This window comes from Topomyia yanbarensis, chromosome 1, assembly GCF_030247195.1.
Source record: "Topomyia yanbarensis strain Yona2022 chromosome 1, ASM3024719v1, whole genome shotgun sequence".
In the NCBI taxonomy this organism is placed as follows: Eukaryota; Metazoa; Arthropoda; class Insecta; order Diptera; family Culicidae; genus Topomyia; species Topomyia yanbarensis.
Window position 1 is genome coordinate 212,765,178 of NC_080670.1, and position 19,091 is coordinate 212,784,268.

General features: G+C 42.1%; 1 protein-coding gene across 2 annotated transcripts in view; it reads left to right on the top strand.

The window, feature by feature from the left end:
- LOC131691593 (frequenin-1) overlaps window positions 1-17,996 on the top strand; it is a 162,087-nt gene extending 144,091 nt beyond the window's left edge. For both annotated transcript variants that reach the window (XM_058978123.1, XM_058978131.1), the window contains exons 7-8: window positions 4,929-5,017; window positions 5,503-17,996. In XM_058978123.1, the coding sequence (XP_058834106.1) occupies window positions 4,929-5,017; window positions 5,503-5,670 (257 nt within the window). In that variant the 3' untranslated portion in view covers window positions 5,671-17,996. The remainder of the gene's footprint in view (window positions 1-4,928; window positions 5,018-5,502) is intronic.
- Window positions 17,997-19,091: the final 1,095 nt, after the last annotated feature.

Here is a 19,091-nt window from a genome sequence, read left to right on the forward strand (position 1 = left end):
TACCTATAGGCGATTCGCAATGGATTCGATCTGCCTGCAGTGCTCCGAGCCGGTAACCACTTTGAATCAGCTGAAATGCCAAGGATTCTGCGACAGAATCATGCATCTATCGTGTTCAACGCTCACTCGTCCAAAATTGGACATTATTAACGACTCAGCGAATATATTCTTTGCTTTGCGACAGCTGTGTGGATTTGATGAAATCCTCCGCAGTGAATGCAGCTTTTACAGCATTAAGCGAAGCGTTCCGTTTGCTGACTGACGCACATAAAACAGCGCTTGAAGCATTAAAGGCTGAAATGGAGAAAACCAGAAAATCAGTGGAATCCGCAACGACATTGCCTGCAACTCCCATATCATGGCCCGTTCCAAAATGATCTGAAGCCAAACGTGCTCGCGAGACGGAGGATGATAAATTTCTTTCTAAATCCGATGTCCCCAGCCTAACGTGTGGCAAGAAAAAGGGTGATGTAGTAAAGGTACCCACAATCACTGTTCAACCCGTTACTAGTAAATGCTGGATTTATTTGTCGCGAATTGCCACCACCGTTTCCGAAGATGAGGTTGGTGCTATGGTTAAGGAGTGCGTTTCAACGGAAGAAGTTAGTGAAAAAAAGACGCAAATTTGAGCGGGCTTAATTTCATTTCTTTCAAAATTGGTGTTGACCCTCAACTTCGTGAAATGGCTCTCAATGCCGAAACCTGGCCGGATGGGATGTATTTCCGCGAGTTCATCGACTTTCGGCAAGAACGTAATAATGACGGGAAGCATGGGTTTCGGAAAATACCTCGACTGGGATAAATCCATCGCAAATAGCAGTTATTTTAGACCACGCACCGACAATTTGCCTGTTGATCAACGGCAACCGGGACGCACCGTAGAAAGCAATATGGAATCCCCCAATCCTCCCAGCACAGTCGTGCCCCTTGCAGTCAGCGGTATCTTCAGTCGTCCCGGCCCTGTGTCTGGGAATGGAGAGGGGGACTTCCAAATTGCCCTCTTTGGCAAGTATTTTAAAAATTATGTTGATGAATCAACCGTTTTTCCTGATGGAACTGTTTGTTCTAGCTCGAATGCTTCCGACTGTCAATTAATGAGTCATCGCTGTCAGCCGTCAGCTGGAAACCTCCTGAGGAGCACTCCAATTTCCATCACGAGTGCTGCCAATTCATGCAGTTCACCCGCGCCATCTGTTGTTAGCAGTCATTCCAGTCGCCCCGGTGTACATTCCAGACGAATGAATCGAGGAGTGCCGGTCAGCCTTCGGTGCTTAAAATCGTCGCCCATCCACTTATACTATCAAAATGTGGGAGGCATGAATTCCTGTGCAAATACCTATCGCCTAGCTACCTCGGACTGCTGTTACGACATCATCGCATTGACAGAAACATGGCTAAATGAGCAGACTCTTTCCAGCCAGGTGATTTGCTCTGACTACGAGGTTCTCAGATGTGATCGTAGCTCTCTCAACAGCAACAAATCCTCCGGTGGCGGTGTTTTGCTCGCTGTGCGTCGTGGATTAAAAGTTCAACATATAACAAATGACGCTTGGAGCAGCATCGAACAAGTATGGCAGCGATAAAATTGGGAACTCGAACATTATATATATGTGCGGTTTATTTCCCTCCCGATAAAATTCGCGACTCTGCACTAGTTGATTCTCATTCTGAATCATTGACTTCTGTTTCCGCGATGGTGCAAATCACTGACGAAATCATGATTATCGGCGATTTCAACCTTTCTACAATAAAGTGACGTTCCGTTCATAACGGATTTCTACAACCCGACCCAGACGAATCTGTTTTTCATCCTAGCAGCATTACTCTTCTGGATGGCTATAGCACGGCTACACTTCAGCAGATCAACAGTACCACGAACGAGAACGACCGGTTTTTAGATCTATGCTTCGTTAATGCCAGAGATCAATCGCCGCATATTTCCACCGCCCTCAATCACGATATCGCAGTCGCTAAATTGAAAAAAAACTTGGCTTCAGCTTTCACTCCTACGATGGTTTCAATCCTATCTCGTTGGCCGTCAACTCAGTGTGAACATAGGTGATGCATACTCCAAACTGTTCTCCGCAACGTCTGGTATTCCGCAAGGAAGTCATCTCGGACCATTTTTATTCACTCTCTATTTCAACGATGTAAACTATCAGCTGAAAGGACCACGGTTGTCGTATGCAGATGATCTAAAAATTTTCAACAGAATTAGGAGCCCAACGGACGCACAATATTTGCAGCAGCAATTCGACACTTTCAGCAGATGGTGTGAAAACAACCGAATGATTCTGAATCCGGCGAAATGTTCTGTGATATCGTTCTCCAGAAAAAAAAAGATCCCATTGAGTTTGAATATAACTTGTCTGGAGCTCTTGTTTCCCGGTTGAGCTGCGTTAAGGATCTTGGAGTGCTGTTAGATTCAAAACTTACATTTAAGAATCACATTTCGTATGTTGTTGGTAAAGCATCGCGAAGCCTGGGCTTCATTTTCCGTACGGCTAAATCCTTTACAGACATTTATTGTCTCAAAACCCTATACTGCTCTTTAGTGCGCTCCACGCTGGAGTATTGTTCGGCGGTCTGGAACCCGAATTACATGAACAGCAGCGATCGAATTGAAGGCGTTCAACGAAAATTTATACGGTATGCTCTTCGACGCCTGCCTTGGTGCGATCCTGTTCGTCTACCAAGCTACGAGAGTCGGTGTCAACTCATCCAGCTCGATACTCTCCAGTGTCGTAGAGAAACTGCAAGAGCCTTATTCATCTCTGATCTTCTGTCAGGACGCATCGATTCTCCAGATTTACTAGAGCGAGTTAACATCCAAGCAAAGTCCAGAACGTTACGCGGAAACGTTCTTCTGAGAGTGTTGTTTCGACGAACTATTCAGACAGATAATGCCGCTATCACGGGACTACAACCCCTCTTCAATCGTGTGTTGCACCTGTTCGACTTTCATTTGTCGTAGTTTAAGTTTCCATCATTGGGGCCGATTACGGCCTGTTGATGTGCGTGATAAATAAATAAATAAGTGTTTTTAACTCTAAACTCATCTCACATTCAAAATTCAAGCGGCAGACGTACGTAAGGCAGACTTCACATTCCAGCATTCTAATCTCGGAACTCATAAACCAACTCATTGATCGCATTTTAATACTAAAAATACAAAAAAATAGAATTGGAATCATTAAACTCATCTCAAATGTCAAATATTTAAAGCTGAGAGCTCATGATCAAAAGGGTGTCCCCAAATAAAATTGCATCACGGAAAAACGCTCCATAATCCATTGGGTATTTTCTCTTGAAAATTTGTCAATAAATACATGATTTGGCAAGCGATCTGTTCATGTGGCAAACGGAGTGCACCGTTTATGATTACCGGAACTGTAAACGGGGAGATCTACGTCAAGGAGTGTCTACAGAAGCATCTGCTTTCTCTGTTGAAACAACACGAGGGCCCTAAGATCTTCTGGCCGGATCTAGCTTCATACCACTAATCAAATGTTGTCCTGAGGTGCTGCGAAGTCAACGGGGTCACTTTCGTACCCAAGAACAAGAATGACGCACCGGAATTGAGGGCCATCGAAAAATACTAGACGATTATGAAGCAGGCACTACGGGAGTATCCCAAGGAGGTCAAATCTGAGGAATACAAGAAGAAAAAGTGGGTTTCCGTATAGAGGAAGCTGCAGCCAGATGTTGCATAGAACCTAATGAATGGAGTTAAGCGTAAGGTGCGACAGTGCGATGATGGTATTGAAGTTGAATGAAATAAATATGCCAAAAGCTTACCAATGGGTTATATTTTATTGGCTGAAAGTTTGAAAAGGATCGGTCCAATAAGTAGTTTTCTACAGCGTTTTTCCGTTATGTAATTTTATGTGGGGTACCCTTTAGATCCCAAAATTTACAATTTAAAACGCAATGCATAGTGACAGGCGTTTGGTTCTCTACTAAAATACAGTTTAGAAATCCACTTTCTCATCAGCAAACAAGAACTGCCTCTCAAGACATTAACTCGGAACCAGCCAGTTGTTTAAGCGTTCATGCAACTGACCCGCAAGTTGGTGCTAGTTACTGATGAGGAGAAACCGAAGTGCAAAAACACCTCCAAGATAACCAATCTGTGGTTGACCTAGGGTTTCTTAAATGAAGGGACTAAATTTACTTCTGATTTCAATTAAATTAGCGATTAGACGACGCAAATTTCCGAATCATCTGTGCAACGCTACAGCTGTGTGTCAACCAACCTAAAAGACACCCAGAACCACAATCCAATAAAATGGATGCTCAAATCGCCATTGCTCTCGGATTGCTTTTATCAGCTTTGAATCGCACCTCTCGATACAATGGCAAGATTTGGAAGACGAAAAAAGAAATAAAGCACCTTTTCCTTCGAACAAACCACGCTATCATCACTGTTTACGTTGGAGTTGATTGGCTGCTTTTATTGCTCCTGGGTTTATGTCTGGTTTCACCGCCCGAATGAAAATCCATTGGAAAACGATACCTACCTTTAGTGTTTTTATTTCGTCGATGAAAACAAACGATTTCCCAAATTTCATCTCCTCAAAACAGATGGGTTGGTTTTTATGTTCTTGAACACAAAAAACCATAAATTCAAATATTTATCAGTAATATAGTGAACACATGTGCTGTTTTTTTTCTGTTTCTCATATGCGATCACAATCGAAGTTGGCTGTGAAAAAAAAGTGCGTGTCTCATTCTAATAACTCTGTCGTCGAGCTGTCACCCCAACGGGGAACATATTCATACCGATCGAATTGTGATTGAATATCTGTTCCAGCTTAGTTACACATCCTTTCCAACAGAAAAAAAATCTCAGAATCCATCTTCATATAAATCAAATCACCTTCGCAATGTTACTTATATAGCTTTTTCTCTTCATCTCTTCCGCACAGGGGCGTTCCGATTGTACGACGTCGACAATGACGGTTTCATAACGAGGGACGAAATGTACAACATCGTCGATGCCATCTATCAGATGGTGGTAAGTGGATTAGCAAAGAGAGCCGTGTCGCGCCACTAGCAGTGCCAGTTATTACGGGACGGGACGACGGTTCGGGGATAGCGGATAGAAATCTCGTTTGTTTAGCTTATCTTTTTTTGGTTTGCTATTTTTAGAATGATATACAGTTCCGGTGTTCTTTTTTTTGTTGCAGAAATTTATGGGGTCGACTACAGCAAAAGTGCCGGAGGTGGAACGAGGCGAGGCAGTGTCGCACGAAACCATTTATCCAGTGTAAAGTGTTTACCGTAGTGGGAATATCACAATAATTCGGAATGATTTAGATGTTGTTCCATTTGTCTGGAATCTTATTGCATGTATAATTTTGAGTTTATATTATACCCTACTTTAAACAGACGAGATTTACCGACGGTTTTTAACGTGAAACTACAATAGGCGAACAGCGACGAACCCGTCTCCATCGAAGCGAAAACCAAACAATTTCTAATATTTTTCTTCGCCAACAGGGTCAGCAGCCGCAAGCCGAGGACGAAAACACACCGCAGAAACGGGTGGATAAAATCTTCGACCAGATGGACAAGAATCACGACGACCGGCTCACGCTGGAGGAGTTCCGCGAGGGCAGCAAGGCGGATCCACGCATCGTTCAGGCGCTTAGTTTAGGGGGCGATTAACCGAATGACGACTCGCGAACACATGGGCCACCCCCGCAGCGGTCGTACCAGTACGACGAGCAGCACAACATCGAAATCCGACCGGTGCCGGGTGGCAACAGCAGCTCCTACTAGAGGACAGATAGCAGCACAGGAAATAGCGAACGGCGAAGCGAAGTGAGCGGTTGACGGACGAACATTTGGTTGGGCGCGTGGATGACAGCTGTGGTGTTTTCTTTTCTCATTTCTGGCAGCTGCTGGGTGGCTTTTGCGTACGCGAGATCTCTAATTCACTTGCTTTCTGTTTGAGTTTTTGTTGGCTGTTTGTTGTGAGAGGTAGCACCAAATACTCCTCTTGCCTCTTGGTTTTTCTTGCTGGAAGGCATCTTCAAGTTTTTGGCTGTTCTAACTATGTGTAGTTAAGGTTAAAGTGACTTACTGAAACAAAAAAAAACCTTAAGGGAAGGGGATAATCAATTTCAAGATATAAAAATAAAACAATCGAATAGCATTTACCAACTTAAAAGTAACCTATCTAAGAAAAATGCTTCTTCTTAATACAATAAATATTCGCGTACTTTTAAATATAAACTTTTATGCAATCTCAGATTTAAGCAAAAAGCGTCCAGCGCAATCAAATCGCTCTTATATAAAAACAAAAAACAAATTAAGTTTGCTTGGCTTTGGATCGGAAAGCTACTAGAGTAGAGTTACAGACATCGAACATGCTGAGCGCTGAACTGTTGGGTATGTTTTTTTTACGTAACGAACGAAAGAAAACCGCACTACGCAATCATACTTGGAAACTGCAACCGTCAAATTATCTTGAACAGCAAACCACACCTACACTAACGCAAAACAGAAGAAAAAAATATGCACACACGCTAATGTTTACAGTTTTCGCTAAAGAAAAAAAATACTATTTACAACTCGGCCCGTTGGAGAGTGACACGCGAAATCGTCATCAGAAAGAGAGACGGATGAGAGTAGGAAACAGTCGTGCTACCGGTTTTAGATAAGTGTGTAAATTTGAGTCAAAAAATGCCAAAAAAAAAACAAGTAACAGTAACATAGATTATATTTCATTACCTTGGAAAACAGAAGGCAGCACCGCATGTAAAAATTGCATTATTTGTTATGAAATTTTAAAGAAAATCACTGCAAAAAGTGGTGAAGATAAACAATATTGATATTAAACGCTAATTCTATTGTTGTTATTGAATAAACTAATGAAAAAAAAATCTTACTAAAACTTATCTAATAGGTGGGGTAAATCAAGCCCGAAAACGGGTGAATGGCAATTGAGTGAAAAGGCACACCGACCGAGCAGGACTGGTTAAAGAAAAAAGCAATAAAAAAACAAATTTGATCAATCTTGAATGAAACGTGATTTGATAAATGACGAAATGGAAAAAAAGGGAAAAATCAACAATGAAAATTAACAGCTAGCTAACACCAAAACAAAATTAATAACAAACAAACAAAAAAGTCAGTGTTTAGTAAAATCATTAACGAACAAAACAAATTTGTACACCGCCGTCGCCGTCGAAAGTGAGGGAGTCAGACAAACGTGTAATCCAACCCATCAAAGCAAACCGGTTCATATTTTGCGCGTATTATTGGTAATACAATGAAACAGACAACAAAAGAAACGAACGAACGAACATACAAACAAAAATGTGTTATTTTTATACAGCATTCGAAGCAGAAGCGTTGTTACAGCAAAATTATCCATGGCGACGAATAACAAAAAAGACGGGGGGAAAACATTAATGCAACCATTTCCGTCTCACGCACACTGTTTGAAATCAAAGCAAAGCAACCATACAAAAGGGTTTAGGCGCTGATGGGTGCGAGGGTTGTGTTTTTTAGTAATTTCGTTAAGTTTTGTTTTTTTAAATGGAAATAACGTACGCTCAGGTGTAGAACTAAAACGCCAGGCGAAAGATTGGTCTCATTAACTAAAGATTATATATTGAGTAACATTATCCAATCTCGGTAATTTTGTTCGAAAACTCCCCAGTTTCATATTCAATTTGTTAGTAGTAATATTTGAGCCAAATGCTGTTAAGAAGTTAGATAACTCAACGAACATCTCACCAAATGACGTAGAAAATACGCACCATTGTGAAGATGAAGTTCGCACGATTTTCTCTTTGTCCTTCGGGTCATAGCCAGCGTCTACAAATTTTTAAAAATCCACTTCTCAGGAATTTTTCACTCGAAAAAATATACCAGGGGGATTTTATTTTCGTTATCTAGAAAACAATGGGAAGAATTCCCTTCGTCGTTTTTTAGAAGAGCATTTTCAAGGGATAAAAAAGAACTGGAAAGGGTACAGAACCAGGAAGCCGATTGGAACCATTTCCAAGAGTTCTTTATGCAGAAATTGAAGCCCCCGTAACGACTACGTTAACTGCACCGAATCCAGCATCTCCCGAACCAGTGGATTCCCCCTCCTAGAGAACCGTCTACTGATGGCACCCCGAGCGGGGTGGCGAACGCGATCAAAACCCGCCGTCAAACCCTACGAAGGCCCCGAAAAACACCGACGTTTAGTGATCTCTGGACAAAACAGACTAAACCATTTCCGGCAAGCAATCGTCGAAGCGAAGGAAACGAGTTGGAGCGATTTTCTGGACCGAATTCACCCCGACTCGCTCACAAAGGAGTTCGGACGCCACTTCGCGACACTGTCGTGCACCTACATCACTACCACCTGAGCAAGAAGCCAATGCTCGAAGCAACCCCCGAGATCTTCTTTACCGACACCATTTTCCGCGTAATACAAAGCAGTCTCCTCTCCTATATGGCTTAAACATTGGAGCGAATTGTCAATAGTCAGCTGACAGAATCCGCTAAGGACGTCACTATTTGCGTCGGGGTATGGGCAGTATCCATTTTTGTCTATACAATCTTAAATAGCGACCACTTTCCTATCCAAGTCTAGTTCTACGATCGGGTAGACTGGACTTCCTCCCTGACGAGTGGTTCCCGGAGATCAGATGATCAAGAGCACTCCTGTGGAGCTTCAGAAAGGTTAAACAAACCATAGAAAAGTCAAAAAATGCAAACTGAACCAGTTTTTGGAAGATATCTCCCCAGGCTCCTCGACATCAGGAGCCCTATTCTCACCGTCACGTCACCTAGTGATTGGAGGAATATTTTCTAAGGAATACCCCAAGCGGAAAGTTGCGACATGACCATCGGTAATGAGCTACACTTCGCGTCCCTGTTCGGGGATGTCCCTCTCGCAAAACAGTTCTGCGAATCAAGCAGTACGCCCGTTCGATTCGACCGTGATTCAAGCCAAGTAGAACCCTTCACCGGAAATGAACTGTTTTCGATCCGGATCACCCCGATTTGCATCGATTTTGTACGCTTGCTACGTATTACTTCCAGTCTATTGAGAATTCGGGGGCCGGCGGGCCCCCAGCGATCTCTCCACGGCCCCCTTAGGGGTCTGTGGACCGTGGTTGAGAATCGTTGATGTGGACAATTAAATATCTGCTCTTGTTCTTCGAAACTCATCTACCGAGAAAGTTATTAATCTCTCCCAACGACGGCAAGGTTTAGCTTCTTTCGCAGCTCACTTTCGACAATAGGAACATCCTTTTCGGTTACGGTAACGTCATACAACGTTAGGTAGACGAAATTTCCTTCTGGCGAACATTTAACATATAACTTCGGTAACTCACTGATGGTAGTGTTCCAAGTCAAACAGTTTCACTTGGGCCATGAAATGGATCGACTTTTGAGCTTTCATGTAATCCTCGACTCTTCTCTTGCTTCCTGTCTCCATCTATTACGTCCCCATTTAGCTTTCGTTCCAATGAGCCGTTTAGATGTTGATTCCATGAGTTATTTAGCTCCTATTGTCGTGAGTCAGTCAGCTCCCAGCCTTATAACGATCTACTCGGATAGTCCCCGACGGTGAAATCACCCTACTCCGACTGAGAATTCCCCGTCGGCGGAATTTCTCCCAATACCGATTCGTGAGCGTTGGTGCGATTTCTCTCGGCTCCGTTTAGAGAGCCAATTAGCTCCGGCAGTGGCCCTAACCTACTTAACGGGTATACCGATAGGTGCTGAGGTCTGGTCCACTACAAGTGACTACAGAATTCAAAGGGAACTTAGAGTATATTTGATACATTAGAAACATTTTGACGAACAAAATAAATGTGTTGGTAGATAACATAATTTGGAGGGTGTTTTTTCCCAAAACACAGATAGCAGACAACACGCAGTGAATCCGACCTTTTCACCGATAAGAACGTGCTACCCTATGGACTCGTCCTGACGTTTACCCTATTCCTAATCAGCATGTCTACAACTTCCTATACGCCAGCGATACCCTGGTAGTTTTCACCGAACAAATGGTCGAACACGGATACAAAACTTTCGTTCCCCATTTCTGAAAAATCATGAACGAATGCTCAATCAGAAAAAGGTTTGTGAGTATCATATGCACCAAACACTTCAAATGCAATCGGTCCCTGGCAATAACCATAGCCGGCATGACACTAATCCATTGCCGGATCTACCAGCGGGTCGAAATCACCTAACGTAATCGCAACGGAACGAACTACATCCTGGCACCTCTATACAACGGGTCCATCCGAGCTATCTCCAAACAGATACCCTTCTGCTGGAACATTGCCCTTGTATCCATCCGGCGAGCGATAATCATCTTAAAGAGAACATCCGAGAACGACGAGTCTGTAACCAACGAAACAGCGCTTCCACCGAGTATGGCCACGCCTCTGGAACGTAGAATCCCTCCAAATTGATACAACACTATCTCAGACGATCCGGGTTGTGGGGAAGCCCCCGAAGTCGCACAATCTACATACAACCAACTCGTGCAGCTGCGTTTGCCGAACCTACACCCGTATCTTACACGGACGGATCCAAAAAGACAACGAGGTTGGAATCGGAGTCAGTGACAGCGGGACAGGTTTGTGTTCCGTTTTCTCCGTCGAAGTCGTCACCGACTCCTCTCGTTACTCCGCGCGCTTGAAGCTGGTCAATCCCGACACTCATTCGTCCAGGCCATCTAAATCAACATCGATTCATTCACCACGCTCTGCTAGATCCTCGAGCACTGCAACGTACATGGAAACGTGGACGTCGACCATCTGGTAGCCAAATACAAGTGTCAGCCGCGGACATCATCTGACACGTTGTCCAAGTCCTTAACGCCAATTTCACCAGCCACTGGCCACTTCTCGAAAAATCAAACGACCACGAGTGCTGCAGAGAACGGAGGGTTCTATCCAGATTGCGGACGGGGTACATTAGGATCTCCCACGCACACACTGTTTCTAATGTTCAACCCCCAATATGCACCACTTGCGCTACCCGGAAGACAGTAGAAAACATCCTTTTCACCTGTCTTGAAATCCCGGTACGACATGAGCTCCCGCCTTCAATTCGCGACTTTCTGGTCAACGACCCCGTACGAGAAGAGGCCGTCCTAAACTTCTTGAAGGACGCCGGGCTATTCGAGAACATATAACCGGATAACCCACGATCATATTAGCGGTGGACCCTCTGCCGCACCCCCCGGTGCTGGAGAAATTGCTCGTGGCCTAAACCCGACTGACCAAAACCACCATCAACCCCAATCCTATCCGGGCCCAAAAAACACCAGCACTCAATAAACAACAATGCAATCTGACACTGCTAGGATTTCCAGCGAACAAATGATTTTGTCTTGGATTTTACGTAATAGATCCACCACAAGCTTCATGCCGGAACACGTCGCCGCTGACATGTCCAGTATTGCCATTTGATGCTGACTTCTTCGAGCGTTTCTGAGTAGGTGACGACGAAAGTCCACAGTCTCGCTCTCTCCCAAGGTTTGACAGACACTTGCTTATCGGAGACATGATTGTCTTCGAGTACACTGTAACTAGAAAAAGAACGTTTCTTAATGAATTTTTAAGTATTTTTTACATCTTTGGGCAGCCGGCTACCGAGAGTAACCTATGTTTTCTCAATAAAGGCAATGTAAACTCCAAATAACCTGCCGTGGGAGTACTGACTAGAAAATCTAATCTAAATCATAGCCGATTTTAGGGTTAAATGTCAGCCATAGACTTAGACTTGTGTGGAGACATGAGATGGGAGACTTGTGAGAAGTGTTATTTCACCGTTTGACAACCTTAGTACAATGGCAGTTATTTGTGCCAGGTTTGGGTCCCAAATCCTATCTTCCAATGTTTTTTTTTATCTGAGGATAAAATTAAATCAGTCACAACTCTTTTTTGTCTTTATCGTATAGAATGGTTATGTAATCATTCTGAAAATCGACTTTTCAACAGAGGGCGTCAAGATCGCAAAGTGCCTGTGTGTGTCAAATAATGTCACTCAATTTTCTCAGAGTAGGCTGAACCGATTTGCACAAACAGTATAACGCTCCCACGAGCTGATATTGATTACTGACTGATCCGACTTCCGGTTCCGGAGTGACGGGTTGAATAGTGCGGATACACAGAAACTCTCTTATAAACTGATAACACCATGATGTCCGAATGTTTTAATATATATTAACATGTGTGCAACATTACTTAGATTTACGGGTCTAGATCACTAATGATCAATCAGAGTAGCTTTAACCACATTGGCCACCTATGACGGTCCTTGATGCCCCAGGGGAACTCGCCAAGTTCCTAAGTCAATATTACACCAATTTCCCAGCGAATTCTTGATCGATTTTTACAAACTTGATTTCAAATGAAAGATATAGCAATACCATTGACTGCTATTGAATTTCATTCGGTACTGACTTTTGGTTCCGGAGTTACAGGTTAATTAGTAAGGTCACATTGGAATTTCCCATATAAACCGCATACCGAAATAAGATAAAGGATTTCTGACGCATCCTACACTGTCACTCTACTAGCCTCCAACACCCCTCTCCTTCCAAACCCATTCCATCTTCATTTTAACATATGATCTGTAACCCGTCAGGATAACAGTTCAGTACTGGGTGAAAATAAACCTATTTTTGTGTATACACTCCGTAGAGTGTATTTGTTTACCCATAATTATGCTCACCGTTGTTCGATACTGTTCACATTTACATTTATTCGCTTTCGCGTTTGTGAACGGTTTTGTTCGTGCAGATAGGTTAGATCATTTTTGTTTTATGTTTGTATATTAATAACATAGGGCTTAGGTACGTCACCGTTCTCCTCCTGATGTTATATTGGTTGCTGATTATGCTGCAAGATTGCTGTGGTGTTGATTTGTTTTCTTCGGGCAGAAGGCGGCCATCGTATGCAAAGCAGTTAGTGACGAACTAATGAATCATAGTTCGAATAAATGAGAAAGGCGCAATCGTACTACTAACGATTGGTATCCGAATTGTCAAAATTCATCAGCTGTTAACAAAACGTAAAGTTTGTTTTCATACATTTTCACAATAATAGGAATTTTTCAATAGTGCGTAGTTTAAATACCGAAAAAATGTAGCAAACTATTTTTAAGTTGGACTTTTCCGAAACGATTGGTGATTAAATGAACTTCAAATTTTAGTTTTACATGTAACACCTAGTGGTGCAATTGTGCCTTTCTCATTCATCCAGAATATGATTCCATGATTGGTTATACTGTAAAATTGTTATTATGGCACTCGGCTGCCACGAACCTGATGAGCTACGTGTCACTGAAACAAAAAAGAGAAACATTTATTTAGCGTTAGTTAAATTTTGTCTTCATTCTAATTTATTTTGGTATGCGGGGGTGAATGTGTGAGGGTGAGATGCTGTAGCTTTCATTTGAGATTAAATTTGTTAAAATCGAGTAAGACATTGCCGAGCAGCAGATGTGGATTCAATTCAGAAACTTTGTCATTTTCTTGAAGCCGAAAGTGTCCGATGTAGACTATGGATTTAATTGGGCAGCAGTGAAACTATAAATTCAAACAATTTAGAACACAATTTGTGATGTTTAGCATCTTTTAGATAGCATACTGGTAACGATTTATATGGGTATTTCATACGTGACTGCACTTTGCAACCCGTAACGCCGGAACCAGAAGTCGGGTGAGAATGAAATACAATAGCAGCCTATGGGAAAGTTGTACCTTTCAATTGAGACTAATCGGTTCGGCTATCTCCGAGTGGTCAGATACAGGAGGATATTTTCGAACTAAGTCGAATAATATAAAATAATCATAGCAAGATTGCAAGGCCTTTCTATAGGAGAAAGGAAAAAATGCTAATTAAGGATGCCGATGGAGGTGGGCTTTGTCCATGGGCTAACTATAAGAAGAACTCTCTTCCAGGGTACGTCTTGCTTCGGAAGGACATGTACCCTCATTGGCTTTACCTAACCGGATACGGTAGCCTTCAGTATGAGTATCGTCAATTTCATCGATTTTTTGCGTGTAGTTCTAACTGAACGTTGTGCCGCCATCTTGAATTTTCGAAAAAAAACATTTTCTAATTACTGATAAATAACGAAAAAATGATCAAATCAGAAGCTCGTATCTCTTTTCATTTTTCCACAAAAAATTCTCAAATATTGCTTTGATTTTCCGCCGAATGCAGGAGAAGATCCCCTTAATCAAAACACTCTAAAAAATGCCAGGAACCTCGTCCCTTATCATATTTCGGTTCTAATGAAAGTAAAAAATGTGACGCGACTCAAAATTCGTTGTAATCCCATGTGTGATTAAACCGCCAGTGAGCTACTCTCAGCAGAATGTTACAGCACAAAGGCCTTGTTCCCAGCTCGTTCATCTGAAACTGATGAATCGATGTGTGCATTGACAACGGTTGCTCTTGCAGTGCTGGAGACTGTCGAGCTAAATTAATTGGCAAAGGCTCTCGTAACTGGGTAGCCGGAAAGGATCGTTGATTGGCGCAGTCGTTCATAGAGAGCGACGAACAATATTCCAGAGATGATGGGACTAGGAAACAGTAGAAGCTTTTTAGGCAGTAAAAATTTGTGAATGATTTGGTAGTGTGGAAGATAACAAGCATGGTCCTCTGTCTGTAATTTACATCGTTGAAGTAAACTACGAAGATGAGTTGTTCAAGATGGCTTCCTTGTGGAAGGCCAGGTGTAGCTCACGGTCGACGAGTTATGACTGGAACCAGCAAAGGAGTGACCCATTGAATCCCAGTTGGCACAATTTGGCGATGGCAAGTTCGTGATTGATTTTGTCAAAAGCGGTGGACATTTTGAAAATGCTTTGAGAAACGGCGTTCAAAACCATCGTCGAAGGCAGCGGAATTAAATTTCAGGTTTGCTTATACTATATACTATACCATCACTGCTTTTCGAGATCCAACTTTAGTTTCATCCAAAAAAGTTTGTTTAAAGCAACTAACCTGGTTCCATATCGAGGTTCTCACGCGTATAGGACAACTATACCGGTTTGTATCCGTGAAACAGAAGCTTCGTTCATATAGCTAGCTACGAATGGTATGATGATGCAGACACGGAAGCAGATCACTTCATAAAAAGACCAACGATTTACGATTAGCAGATAATATTATTTTCTAGCGTGAGTCACGCCCATATTCTATTCGTTTGCTAAAAAAGGTGCCTGTTATTCCAGGAAAATTTAATCAAATTTCCATGGGCAAAAACACTGTCTTTCTTATCGTAAAAATGGAAAGTAATCTTTCGGGATAAGTTTCCCCAGGCAGTGATTTATCGTTGTTAGTAACCATTTAACAATGCAAACACCTATTCCGCCTCCAATGAATGTGAAATCAAAAATTTCGCTCACCGGAAATCCCCATGCTCACGGCTGGCACAGACAAAAGCCATTATTTCTACTCACTGCCATCGTAACTACATTCCGACCACGTTCGCGAGAATGGAAGAATTTCTTAGCCCCCATCAACCGTTAGGTTTTACCCGGATCTTCTCTATTTCGACGAAGAAAAAAGATTCCAGCGACTGCATTCTTGCCCCTCTCACGTGACACAAGAAAAATCTCGCTACTAGCTCTCGGTCGTGCTGCACCACTTTCCTGCGGTTCATCGCAGTTGGCCGCGAAAACAGTGTCTGTTTCTGGTGTTTGAAGGGTAGTTTATGGCACTTGCACTGAAACCGACGGTCGCGACAGTTATAAAGCAATTGATTGAAAAAAAAGTATTTTCCCATTGGTTTACGAGATCAACAAAAACTGCAACTCTTCCAAGAACCGGAATCGATAAATGAATGGAATACCGTTGTCGGTGTAATATAATCAGTCAAGATGATGGTAGCGAGGAGTGAAAATAAAATAATATCAAAGTTGGGCGGTGTATGTGTAGTGGAGTGGGAATCTGCTAATGGCATCCCACTCAGACGTAATCCGCCAAAGAGGAGCACGTGCCGGGGGTTTGTTTGCTCGGTGCACCGGAAATGAAAGAGTTCAATTTCGAAACAGTTTCCGGGGTTTTCGTCTTTGCAGCAAATCCCATTTGGCCGCTCTCGAATGAACGGAGGAGACACTGAACTCAAATGACCGGCGTTTGGATGTACCATAATGGCTGATGCACTTGGCGCCAACTTTTTTTTTTCCATTTGTGGCTTTGCCCGACAGGGCTGTTGAATATGTATTACACAGTGTCTACAGGCAGGCGGGGGTAGCTAGGTGGTTTTAATAGTAAAAGATTCATTAGCTCGTTATCGGCTGCCTGCTGGCAAGTGGAATTTTTAATGCTACCCGTTTCCTGCGCTGCTCACCCGGTGGAATATGACGAAGGACTGACCTCGTAAAAAGAAGGGAAGATTTGACGGAAGCACTTTCGGTGAGCAATAAAATGCGCAAACGGTGGAAGAGTTGGCGTTTTTGTTTCAGATCTTCAGTCCAATAAAGAATTTCATTCAGGAACACTGTCTTAACTGTTTCTTTATGATATGCTAAAATGTAAGTTATTTAAAAGTTTAAAAATTTGATGATTCAATGAAAATTGTATATCTTATCGGTTTCGGTGGTAGTACCGAACAAAACTTGAATACTACTCACTCTAGATGAACATCTATTCTCTGCATTTGTATGGTCTACACTTTCGGTTTAAAGCCCTTTACAACATTAAGGGCCCTATTCTCACAGCCACGTCACTTAGTCAGAAAATTTCCCTCTAGTCACTGGGCGACGAGAATAGGGCCCCAAGAATTAATTTATGTTATCTCACGTTCTCATCACACCCCTATGAAAAGTGGTCTCATGGTTCCATAACAGTTTTCAGATTAGTCAAATGGTTAAGATATTCCCTTGCACCCTGCGCCATCCCGATTGAAGAAAACAGAAGCCTAAAAAATAACTATCACAAAATCAACAAAATTTATTCAACAGGCTACTCCCCAAACCGCAAAACCTTGCTGGTCGATCCGAAACCATTAAGGTTCAAGTTACCTTTTTTAAGCATGTGTTAGAATTGAACGCTTGGTAGTGTGCGTAGGAAAATTTGTGTTCAGCTTTGCCACCGGATTATCCATTTAAACCTTTTTAAAACTCTAAAAGAAGAATATCAGTCGATTTATTAGATCATCACGATTCAATTCATGCAAAATACCTGCTGGAAAAACCATCGGCTTAGCTAAATGGTGCTTTTGAAAAAGTGGCTGTGGTTTTTTCATTGCGCAGTTGTGTTGCGTACCCCAGCTCGGTGTGGTAGTGTGATAAAAAATCACAGCCACTTTTTCAAAAGCACCATTTAGCTAAGCCGATGGTTTTTCCAGCAGGTATTTTGCATGAATTGAATCGTGATGATCTAATAAATCGACTGATATTCTTCTTTTAGAGTTGTGAAAAGGTTTAAATGGATAATCTGGTGGCAAAGCTGAACACAATTTTTCTTACGCATACTACCAAGCCTTGAGGTAACTTGAGCCTTAAACTAACAAGAAACAGAAAACAAACTTATTCTCAGATTCCTATATGTGTGTGTAACGAATGCAAAAAAAAATCTCAAAACTCTCACCTGCTAACAAACAAACATTAAACTTTCAAGTGGACAATTTAACAAATAAGTAAAATACATTGATTAGCTCACGTGATACAATGGAAGGTGAAACTATTTCAAAACAAAACAAAAACCAAAGGAAAAGTTACATGATTAAATAAAAAATCTTACAAAAACTTACAACCTCTCGGCTCAGTCAATGATTGTTTACTTTTTGCGCCGCTATAAAACAAAGCTCTCGCTCTCTTTTTACTTGTCTGCTTACTCGTTGAGATTTGTTACTACTACTACTACTACTAGGGAAACTAACGGTAGAATAGCAATAGTTAGTATCTGTGCGCTTTTGCTGAGGCCTAACGGTTGAGGAGAAGGAAGGGGGGAAACAAACTATGTTTTAAAAAAATAAAAGCAAAAAAACTTGCCTCTTTAGCTTCGTTTAGTTTTTCTATTTATTTATTTTGCTTAGTTAAAAATCCACCTCAATTGGGTCATTGAATGAAGAATAAATTGCAACTTTCTGATATATACATTCAACCTCTAAAACTTCAGATTTTTTTAAATTGATTTTCTAAAAAAACGTCCTCATTTGACACTATCGGTCTACTTTGAAAGTGAATTTAGCCATATGGGTTAGCATTTTTGACAGTTATCCCAGCAAAAGGATAGGGATCAAGGTAGTTCAATGGAAGGTGTGGTCGTGATAATTCAATTTCATAAAATAATTTTTATTTGGGCGTACAAAAGAAAAAGAAAAAATTCCGATTACGTATCTTTAACATCAGCTGCTTTGGAAAAAATCAAAAATAGCTTATAGCTTAATGACCCAATTGCTGGCGAGAATTTAGGTTTGCTATCGCTTTTGTATTTCTGTTCTTGCTAAAATGATGACGACCCTAATGACGCCCTGAATTTCCGAGCTGCTTGAAATCCACAAACGGGTATAGCAAATTGGACCGGTTCCCTGGTAGAAAGGTAGGTTAAATCAATACAGTGATAAGATCTGTTTCATTCAGTGCTTAGTCTGTGCAGCATTTTGGTTCCGCCGGCAACGCTGATATTGTGGCACGTCCCAGTAAAGTTCAGCCGGAAATGAACCGGAATTCTGGCTGGTTCCAGTTCGTATACTGGCTCCAGTGACACAACCGATTCTAACTAGAATAGGGTGTGTCACTGGAGCCAGTATATGAGCTGGAACCAGCCAGAATTCCGGTTCATTTCCGGCTGAGCTTAACTGGGGTAATCCTGACTCGATGGTGCACTATGTCAAGCCCTATTGTGCATTGCGACGAATCGTTTTTTGTCCGAACGAATGTGATTCGATCGAATCCCACTGCACTTTGATTCCATGGATCAAGGATTCTTGAGTTGCCAGAATCAAGGATCCTTGAGTTCCAAGGATCAAGGATCCTTGAGTTCCCAGGATCAAGGATCCTTGAGTTGCCAGGATCAAGGATCCTTGAGTTCCCAGAATCAAAGATCCTTGAGTTCCAAGGATCCTTAAGTTCCCAGAATCAAGGATCCTTG